We start from the raw sequence: 11,598 nt of genomic DNA, 5'->3' as shown, positions 1-11,598 counted from the left end.
TGAAAAAGAAAAACAGAGATTAAATTTACCCACGAAATCAAACGTGCTATATTTACAGAAAATTAAAAAAAAGTACTATTTTCTGCAAAAATAAAATCACCATTAATCCTGAAACACAATCACCGTCACCATTTTGCTAGGCAAGCTTCCCAAAACAACCTATTCCTTTCCATTTCCCTCTTCATCAACTCCTCGGCCGTGAAATGGCACCTTCCCGGAGCATCATCTTCGTCATCGGCTATCTGCCCCTCCGCCGGCGAACCCGTGTAACAGTCTCTCCGGAAAGCACCGAGATCGACCATCAATACGTTTTCCTGTGCCTTCGGCTGGACTATTGCAGCCTTCCCGCCGGCGGCCTTCTCTCTTCCGACCCCCGACCTGAAGCCGCGGATCTGCTGATCATCGGCTGAGTCATCCCGCTTCTCGTCGGCCTCAGGCCATGGGGTGGGGTGCTCGAGGTCGCCGCTGCATGATTCGGCGTCATCGTCGAAGATGATCGGTGGCCCTTCCGATGCCGTCAACTTCCCAAGAGGGGGCTGAGACTGAGAGTCCTCGCTCACTTCACAACCGTAGAAAGAGTATCCACTGCTGCCCATCTATAGACAGAAAGAAAGAGAGAGAGAGAGAGAGAGAGAGAGAGAGAGAGAGAGAGAGAGAGAATGTCTGAGAAATAGTTCTAGTGATATATCACAATAGAGAGAGAGATCTTCAACTGGGTTTCACTGAAAGCTCGTTAAATAGTTCAAATAATATGTCAGAAACAGAGACAGAGAGAGAGAGAGATCGTCAACTGGGTTTCACTGAATGGTTGTGAAATAGTTCAAATGGTATATGAGAAGCAGAGAGGGAGAGAGAGAAGGAGGGAGACTCCACCTGGTTGAATGACTGTGAAACAGTTCAAATAATATGCCAGGAACGGACATATGAAGAGATCTGCAATTGGGGCTGCACTGTGAAATCGTTCAGTATCAGAGAGAGAAAGAGAGAGAGAGAGAGAGAGAGAGAGATTTTCAACTGGGTTTCCCTGAATGATTGTGAAATAGTTCAAATAATCTATCAGAAACAGAGACAGAGAGAGAGAGATCTTCAACTAGGTTTCCCTGAATGATTGTGAAATAGTTCAAATAATCTATCAGAAGAAAGAGACTGCCAACTGGCTGAATGATTGTGAAACAGTTCAAATAATCAGGAGCAGAGAGATAAAGAGATCTTCAATTGGGGATTGCACTCAATGAAGAGAGAGAGAGAGAGAGATTCACTTGGTACTCAATGGTTGGGAAGAAGTTCAAGCAATATATCAATGAATGACCAAGAGGAGAGAAGAGAGAGACAACTCGGTGGAATACTGGAATTGATGAATGAATCACCACCCTCGTGATGTGAGAGAACGGGGTTCATACTCCTTTTCTCTCCCTAAGTGGGTCCCTGTTCTAGATGACCGCCTTTACTCACACGCTTGTAGATTTGGAATCATGTCGACTGTGAACCAAACCACCAATCAGACTGTAAATATTATTAATGCATTTCAACTGTAGAAATCTCTTTAGGGGCAATATCAATATCATTTGCTAAGAGAAAGCTTTTTCAAAATTAAAAGTGTGTTTGTTTTGTTGCTAATTCGATACGCGGTGATTTGAGATTATTAGGATTTCAAATTCATAGATTAACATCGGACCCTCTTCCAAATCCAACCTTAAATGTGCGGTTTTGTACATGTAACATGGATTTAAGTTGTACGCTTAAGTTAATTATCCTCACAGACCAAATTGATTCTTGAATCTGATAATCAAAGCAGCATGATCTTTCACGGATCTAAGCAACTACCACAATTTTATAATCAAAGGTTCATTTTTCTTCAATTTAGAGAAGAATATATAGAAAACAACACAAAGTTATTTTGAACTCGATTAATGATTACCAATACAAGATCACAAACTGCTAACTTGAATCTAAACCCAATTGGCATCATTCAAATTCAACTGTGTTTGCCAAACTGAGTTAATTTGGATGGAGACTAAAATAAAGATGTTTAAAACTATAAAGTTTTCGGTGATACAAGAAATTATGCGCTACAAGGCTTAATTTGGTAACCCTTCTGTGATTTAAACAAGAGTTATATAACATTAACATGAGTTAAGTTAGTGAGCTGCAAAACATTCTCGTGTTCATTACTTTTTGCATCAATCTGCTTAACAATCTGGTTAAGTTAGTGAGCTGCATTTTTTTTATACAATCATCACCTGTAAGGGGTTTGGCACAGCTGAACGGTCGCTAATTCGATTTCTATAGGCATCAACCTTTTGTATAAGCTCCATTCTGGGTAGACCCTGGGACTGATAATTACACAAAGGACTGTCACTTCACCATGAAAGATGTTAGGCGTCTTTTCTAATTATTATCCGTCAATAGTTCCTAACTTTTTTTTTGATAATTTTCTTGAAATAGCCAATCAAATATCTAATCAGTTGACTGATATTGTATCGGCCGATAGGGTCCCTCTAAATACACATAAAGACTTATACCCGTAAAATCAGTCCGTACCAGTCGATACGATAAGTTGATATATGACTAAAGGAAAACCGATACAACATACAAGATCACAACTTTTTAAATGGTAGAGAAAATATTTTTGAAGTCTACAACCTTGCGGCCCATTAACATCCTATACGTCGCTTTGTGTCTTTTCTTGCCTCTTTCTTTCTCAATATATATATATATATATATATACACACACACACACACACACACGCGCGGAGGGAAGAGGGATCTTGCTCCCCCCACCCCCTCTCATTTTAAAAACTTTTAAAATGTACATGTAAATCTAAAATAACGTGGCAGAATCCAACTTGTTTCCATGAATATTATATATATAATGTGAAAATCTCGGTTTCAATCTCTATTAAAAGTTTTGAAAGTATAGTTTGGCCCTTGCAATAAAAAAATTCTAGCTATATATATATATATATATATATATATATATATATATATATATATATATAAACATACACACACAAGCAAGGAGAGACTCATCTCTTTAATTTAGGCAACAGCAGTCAACCTTTTGTTGGGTAAAACTCAAATTATAGTTGAGATAATATTTTCTATCAAATTATTTTAAATAATTAAGATCATATGAGGTTAGATTGTAAAAATGAGTACTTTGCTTACATATTTTATGTAGTTAGGTTTTTGCTCTTGACCAGCTAAAAGGACTGGTAGTATGCAAGAGGCAAAAGTCACCCTCTTTTTCACCCCTAGAATTGAGTGATGAGGGCTGAGTGATGAGGGCTGCTTTGACACTTATGTGGTTCTATGATACACCTTTAAACTTAAATATCATGCATGTATCAATTGTAGTTTACAGGAATAGCATGCAGAGGACTTGGAATATACACTACTAACAAGTATTTTGAGTAATGTAAACAAAATTATGAACTTAGAATAGATTAAATATGAAAAAGCACGTGTATAATTTTCTAAAACAAGTATCAACTGCCAATTTGACTTCACAAAATCCTCTTTCGCAATGTCAACATGTAAGACATCAAGTCTAAGTGGATAGAAATTCTCATCGGTTTTCAATTTCTAGTTCTCATGTTTGAAAATCTTTGCAAACATAAGCTTCTTTGATGCTCATAATATATATATATATATATATGATCTAGTTGTCAATTTAATGAGAGAAAACGGCATGCTATTTACCTAAAGTTTACTTATATATATATATATATATATATATATATATATATATATATATATATATATATATATATATATATATATATATATATATATATATATATACTCTAGTTGTCAATTTAATGAGAGAAAACGGCATGCTATTTACCTAAAGTTTACCCCATCCATGAAAGCTCAGAGCAAAAAAAACAAGAAGTTCAAAGCCAAGTCAACTGTTCGTGCGGCGTGATAATGAAGGCGCATCAGTCACTCAAAGCACGACATTGGTGCACTAAATCAACTTATAGAAAGAAAATTTCATTTCTGGGCCACCTTTTGCTTACAAATTCAAAAGTTATGCTGGGTGTGTGTGATTTTTTAGACATAAGCATCGGGCCCGGCTCGATAGCCTAGCTTGGGTTCGGTTGGATTAAAATAAAGAAGATTATTTTAAATATAAAATAAAAAATAAATAAAAAATATATTTTTAATAATAATATATATTATTATTAAATAAAATAATATAAAAATATAATGAAGTTAAATCGGATCCCATCGAACCAACCTAATACATTATCGGGCCAACCCAGGCTGGGTACCCGGGTTAGATGCTGAGGCTTAATCAATTTTTACAAAAACCATCACCGCCCAGCAATAATTTAAAAAACAAATTGCAATTTTTTCATTACAACCTATTAGTGATTCACTTTTTAGCCCATGTGAGTTCAAAAGTTCGTTCCTCTCACTTTTTCCTCTTGCTTCAAGGATTCGAATTCAAGGCCTACAATTGGAGAAAGTGCATCATCACTGTAGTTTTATGCTACAAACTTCATTAATTTAGTTTGGAAGCATAACACTCAAGAGAATCCAAATGGTGAAAAGTTTGATGTACTCCTAATCTGACCAGCTATACACTATACATTTTAACTGGCACATTCAAACTTGATAAAAGTAAAAACAAAAAAACATCAAAAACACAATTTTGGCAGAAAATAGTAATAAGAAAAAAAATTACCATTTTTTATATCAAGCTTTCTTTATCAGAATTATTTCTGAAAAATGCAGCTCTTGTCACAGAAAATCACTAAAGCTAGTGTTCTTTTTAAATTAGAGAAAAAAGCTAACTCAAAAACGGAAATCTATACCTAGACATCACGTGCACGGCACTAAATATACGAGCCACATCAACTTATTATATAAGGAATTGAAGTAATCAAACAATAAATGTGTGTGGTCTCCACAAAGGCCAACGTCCTCATAAAAGAAATATAAGAGTATGTGGATCCATTTAGGCTGGATTTGGACCCACACACCTTGGCATGTGCTCACCTGCCCAATGAAATTTCAGGGTTTTCTTTGTGTGTGTATAGAAAAGCGAAGATCTGGATATCTTCTACTTAGGTAAAGGAATCTTTGAGAATGGCCGGTACATGAAGAAAAAAAAATTAGTTGGAAAAGCTTTGAGAAAAGGTTGGCCATCTAGAAGAGGGATCCACTATATATATATATATATATATATTCCCAACATATGCATGTGTTATGTCTCCTTATGCACTATTTTTTTAGCCAACTTTTTCATATTTTCTTAGTGGTGGCCCTTATGACATAGTTCCCCAAAACTTTATCTAACATCCCAAAAAAGAGAATATGAAAGGGAAAGAACAAAAGGGATCAAGTCAATCTAGAAGGTGATGTGGAACGACAGTTGTTTTGGCAAGAGAAAGATAGGAGCTCCACTGGGCATAGATGCTGATCAACCAACTAGAAAGGTCAAGGGCTTCTAGAATAATATTGACACCCCACAAGCATGAACAATTCTTTTAATGCAACTGGCCTACCACTGTGGCTGCACAATAGCAGCAGACCTTCTAGAAACAATGACTAAAAAAATATGCGAAACTGATCTTAGCAGATTAGGTCAATGCAGATCTAGACATGAAAAATATTTGGATTTTTTTTCTGGGGACCTACTTTTGCTTGTAGTTTTTTCAAAAAAGAACTTTTTTTTTTGTGATTTTCTAAATAAAAGGCTATGCTTTTCATGAAGTCTGTCAAATAAAGAGGCGCTGTTTGCCTTGATTTTGAGACCTCAAATGTGTGACCTCATTCTAACATGGTGGTGAATTTGTTTACTTTGTGGGTCCTAACATAAAAGGTATTTTAGATCAATCTCGGACCTCAGATTTCGAGGCTATGAAACATGCGCTTATCGGTTTACCCGTAGTTTTTTGTTGATGTAAAATGAAAAAATATTAGCTGCAATTTTCTCTCAATATTCTTGGCCACTCGATTACGTACTTACCCCCTTTGCGTCCTTACCAATGTTTAGTGTGACGTAGGAATGCAATTTAGTCATAGAGAGTAGTATTGGAGGAGATGTAATTAGGGATGAACATTGAGTCAAGCTACCGAGCTCGACTCGCTAAAGCTCGGCTCATGGACAAGTTCGAGTCGAGTCATCTGCTTAACGAGTCGAACTTGAGTTTATGAGTCGACCCGTTCAAATAATCGAGTTGAGTTCGAGCTCAAGACGTAACTACCGAGTCAAGCTCAAGCCTTAATCGAGTCGATATATTCGAACGAGCTTACGAGTTTGTCGAGCCTTAATCAAGTCGAACAAGAGTTCAACACGTAACGATGAATATTAATTCTATTCAAACGAGTTTGTCGAGCCTTAATCAAGTTAAGCTCGAACTCAAAACGTAACTGTCGAGTCGAGCTTGAGCTACTTCTGTCAATCTATTCTTGAGCTCAAGCCGAGTCGAGCTTGAGGTTTCATTAGTCGAGCCGAGCTCCAGCTAACTGAACTCGGACTCGACTCGGCTCGTGTTCACCCCTACTAATTTTTATATTTTTTAAAGGTTAATCGAAGTTTATTTCAGGCCCTTAAAATATCAAGAAAATTGCAGAGGGTGATTCCTTTTGAAATTACAAGCTAAAGGCAAACCCAAAAATAAAAAATTTCTCTAAAATCTAAAGGGTGTGTTCGTTTCACCATATGATCTCAGATTCATGGGTTTAAGGTCAGACCCCCCTCTCCCTCTCCAATATGACCTTCAATTCACGGTTTTTTTGCATGTAACATAAATTTAAGATACACGTTACTGAAATCCTCAGGATCTTCCTAAGAACGTCTTTTAATAAAGGTGGTGTAAATTGAAAACTTTTCTAAAATCTTAAAAGGTGGTGTTAGGAAGGATGTGGATAAAGCTTTTTCACTAACTCAAAGGGCCATTTGAGGCTCTAAAACGATTTGGGTCCATCTCAATTTACATTTTTATCAAACTTCTGATTTTAGAATAGTGAATTCTGGATTCGAGATCGACAGACCAGGTTCACCTTCAGATCCATGAATTAAAGATGCATTAACTATAAGTTCCTGTTGCAATTCATGCATCGTTCGTTGAAATTAATGGACATCAAGTCTGTGAGTGTGTAAGATTCTAAAGATCTCAATTCACTTCGATCGGGACATGTACCGACCAAGCTTAGAGAAGAAATACATGCAAAGAGTAAGATCGAATCATCTGCCAATCGCCATCCTAGTTGTCTTGCTCAATCTTATAATTCTGGTTCTATATCTGCACGAATGTCATTAAAATAATTCAGGTTCATTGGTTTTAAATCAGCACAATATTTTTTTTTTTTGAAAAAACAAACAAAAATTCTGAAAATAAAGTTATTTAAGATTTGGCACATAAAACTCTTTGAATCGACTGCCAAATTTGAAGTTCTGATTATACCAAATTCGAAATTCTGATTATAAAAAAAATCTGGCCTAAACTGTAAGAATGATGTCAGGCACTTTAGGGATTGGAGTTTCAATTTCAGGGAACCATAATAAAGGAGATGGTAAACCATTTAAATATATATGTAAAATGAGAAAGAAAAATTAAAAATTTATATGTAAACTTTAAAAACATCATTTATTTTATATAAAAGTTTTGGAGAAATATATATTTGGCTTCTATTAAAATTTTGAAACTATAATTTTGTGTCCTTAAAAAAATCTCCAACTCTACTCCTACGTGAAATCTATTCCTACGTGATTATGCTGGTTGGATTAGAGGCCCATAAAAATTAGAGGGAGAGTCGCATGTGGGTTAGTGAGGGCAGTTGTCCACACCAGCCCCTCAAGATTTTTTTTAAAAAAATATTTGTTATGTTATATATTTGGACATAAAAATCTAAGAAAAGTGTTTTATTTAAAAAAAAATCTAACTCTACCATTGATGAAAACAAGTCTTTATTTTGATTCCGATGGCTATGCTTTCTTTTCTGCTACCATTGCTATTGCTGATGTTGATAGAAATACAGTACAACATCCAGAAAGCAAGGAAAATGAGGTTTCTAGATTATCTATTAAGAAACAAGCTGATTATTCTGACCCAATCTTAACTGAGATGGAGACGTGTTGAAACTTTGATGGCGCTTTTTACGGTTTTCTTTTGCTGTCGTGGATCTTATGCTGACCGGAAAATGAATGTTCTTCAATGTATTTTAACCACTTTCTGCTGCTGGTCAAAACCGTTCAGTAGTTCTTTTCATTAAAAGAATGCGTTCAGAGGGGAGAAGACGGCATTTAATAAGACAGAACAGCTGCCATGCAGTCAGATCAGTCACATCCATTTCTTCGTTGGAACTTGTATCCGCAATTTTTTCTTTTTTCTGTTTTCTGACTTAAAAATTGATTAGAAAAACGAAGAAAGTCATATTTGAAATAAGATATAGATTGGTATTATGGGTTTTTCTTGTCCACGTTGCTGTCATTAAAGAAATCTTTTTTTTTTTTTACTTTTTGTTTCCTAGATTAAATTTAAAATACTTTTAAACCAACTTAACTTAAAAAAAATAAGAACATGAAACTGCGGCACGGTATCGATGCTGGCAGTATTAACGCATGTGAAACCGCTTGCTGCATTTTAATAAATGCACAAATACAAACGAGAAATTATTTCTACAATTTATTTCGAGTCTAGCTTGTGGCAAATGGCTTCGTAATTCTGACATGTCTTAAGAAGGCTCGGCCCGGCCCGGTAACTAACGGGCCGGGCGCGGGCCAGCCGCTTTGATCGGCGGCGGCCCGCGAAGCCTGTTGTTTTTTTTTTTTTAAATGAACTTCGTTACTCGTTAGGGACCTAGGGTTAAATAAAAATGAACTTGAGCTTAGAGAGTTAGGGTTTACTTTTCGACCTTCCGTCGTCACCGTCGCCCGTCGAGACTCGAGAGATTGCATTTGCGGCATTGCCTCCTCTTCGCCCATCGGCTGCTCCTCCGGTCGTCGCCGTCGCCATCGACTGCCTTCTCCGGTGACCGTGTGCCGGCTGCCGTGAAGGTCTTCAGTCTGTAAACTATCAATGTGCCTATAAAAGAACTTGATACTCCATTGTGTTTCATCATCTGAAGCTGTAAATTGTGTTGCCTCCTGCATTCGTTGTGTCTGAGTTTTTTCAATAACGGGCCGGGCTGAAGCCCATCTCAGCCCGCCCGGCCCATTATTAATCGGGCCGGGCCGGGCCGGGCCTCGGGCCTTGACCGAAGCCCGATATGACTTGGGCCCGGCCCAGCCCGTTTAAAAACGGGCCGGGCCTCGGGCCGGCCCGTTTAGGTTATTGGGCTTCATTTTTACATTTTTATCGGGCCGGGCCGGGCCCGGCCCGATGCGCAGCCTTATTCTACCAAACCAAGCTTCTTAAGTTTGTAATAAAAAAAGGTTTTAAATAAAATGTAAATCTCTTATTATGTTTATAAATTCTAATTATACATCATATTTTATTTCAAGTTACTTTTGAAAAAAAATTGATCTTTCAAATTTTTGATATTATAAGAATCATTCACTTTTTAATTATTAAAGATTGTTATTTAAACAATAAATTATTAACTTAATACATGCTTCTCATCAAATCACACTTAAAATAATATGTACAAGGTTACTTTGCAGAAAAACTACTTTAATAATTGAGTTTAATGGTTCTGATTTTTGTCCGTTATCCAAGATCACTTGGCACCTAACAAGTTTCTTTATATATGTATATATATATAAGAAACTTTGTTAGGTACCAAGTATGGTAGATTCAAAAGGAATCATCTGGCTGTTGATATTTTTAATATGTCACAACTTCAGCTTTTAAGTTCGTGTCTTCCAATTTATTTGTCACAACTTCAGCCTGTTGTACCAATGTGGTCAAAATCCATGTAAAACTCTTTAAATCGACTGCCAAATTTGAAGTTCTGATTATACCAAATTCGAAATTCTGATTATAAAAAAAATCTGGCCTAAACTGTAAGAATGATGTCAGGCACTTTAGGGATTGGAGTTTCAATTTCAGGGAACCATAATAAAGGAGATGGTAAACCATTTAAATATATATGTAAAATGAGAAAGAAAAATTAAAAATTTATATGTAAACTTTAAAAACATCATTTATTTTATATAAAGTTATTTAAGATTTGGCACATAAAACTCTTTGAATCGACTGCCAAATTTGAAGTTCTGATTATACCAAATTCGAAATTCTGATTATAAAAAAAATCTGGCCTAAACTGTAAGAATGATGTCAGGCACTTTAGGGATTGGAGTTTCAATTTCAGGGAACCATAATAAAGGAGATGGTAAACCATTTAAATATATATGTAAAATGAGAAAGAAAAATTAAAAATTTATATGTAAACTTTAAAAACATCATTTATTTTATATAAAAGTTTTGGAGAAATATATATTTGGCTTCTATTAAAATTTTGAAACTATAATTTTGTGTCCTTAAAAAAATCTCCAACTCTACTCCTACGTGAAATCTATTCCTACGTGATTATGCTGGTTGGATTAGAGGCCCATAAATTGAATTCTAAAAACAAAATACCTCATTTGTTTAATAATTTCAATTTCTTAAAAAAATAAGTATTTACATTCTAAAATTCCATGATTCTTGGTATGTCAAACGGCCCTCTAAGGTATGTAGAATATCTGGTTAGGCTGATTTAATGTTAAAGGCATATTGCAAGCTTATTTGCACGCCAATTATCGAGTACCTGCTCAGATTCAGAATGGTGGTCAGAGTCAAATATGCGTAGCTTTGGCAACAAAACCATTTTAATGGAACATACTATTTTTCACATACCTGAACGAGCTTTTATGGGTCCATTGCTGAAAATGGGGAACAAATAAGCCTAGACAATAAAAAGACTAACGAAATAAAAGAATGTCCAAACACAAATCATACACAAGAAAAAAATAATATCAAGGACCCAAAAGTTGCATTTCTACAGAGACTAAGGACTACAGGATGGACCCTGTAAAACCATGCCGAAATTGAAAAGAGAAGATGAAGAAGGTCTGTATGTGAAAAAACTATCAAACAGTAAGTGCATTTTTACAGAGATGCATAGACAAAGTTGAAATAGTCACGAAAACAGAACACAGATGAAAGATACCAGGAATATCTTACAAAGTAAAGGATATTAAGTTTACAGACAAAGTGTGCAAGCAAAATTCAGGTTCAGTTGATTCTTGGTAAGTCTATATTCTAGAACAATCAAAACATGATTTTTGATGAACATGTACCTTGGAATAACTAAAACGTAATCTCATGCCTCCTGGAAAATGGGGCACACATACTCGTTAGATAAGGTTGGTGAGTATTGCTGAAAATCCAATGAGACACTCTGTTTGTAGAATCAAAGGAGGGTAGATGTAAGATGATCACTTCATTCAACACCTTCATGCAGCCATGCTAACGGATATGGTAGACTCCTGAGGCTTCATTTTCAGCTTCTTGATCAGCCTTCCTGTAACTGACTTACACCATATCCACCTGATGCACCATCCATGGTGTGCACTTGGTTCATGCTCAGGATAATCATATTACCAATTTTCTTAAATTACAAGAAATCTCAGCTCAACAAAATGATGCAGGGCAGGAC

The 11,598-nt window shown here is 35.9% G+C and overlaps 1 protein-coding gene across 1 annotated transcript; it reads right to left on the bottom strand.

Moving 5' to 3' along the window:
- LOC116253977 (uncharacterized) lies at nt 1-1,352 on the bottom strand. The gene is made up of 2 exons (XM_031628988.2): nt 874-1,352; nt 1-596 (listed from the first exon to the last, which is right to left on the bottom strand). The coding sequence occupies exon 2, from the start codon at nt 594-596 to the stop codon at nt 126-128; it is 471 nt and encodes a 156-aa protein (XP_031484848.1). The 5' UTR covers nt 874-1,352; the 3' UTR covers nt 1-125.
- Nucleotides 1,353-11,598: the final 10,246 nt, after the last annotated feature.

The sequence above is a fragment of the Nymphaea colorata genome, chromosome 5 (assembly GCF_008831285.2).
Source record: "Nymphaea colorata isolate Beijing-Zhang1983 chromosome 5, ASM883128v2, whole genome shotgun sequence".
NCBI classification, from domain to species: Eukaryota; Viridiplantae; Streptophyta; class Magnoliopsida; order Nymphaeales; family Nymphaeaceae; genus Nymphaea; species Nymphaea colorata.
This window is presented reverse-complemented; position numbering and strand designations above follow the sequence as displayed.

Bases quoted from the DNA above. Each gene is read 5' to 3' on its own strand.
- LOC116253977 (XM_031628988.2), bottom strand. From the start codon at position 596: ATGGGCAGCAGTGGATACTCTTTCTACGGTTGTGAAGTGAGCGAGGAC.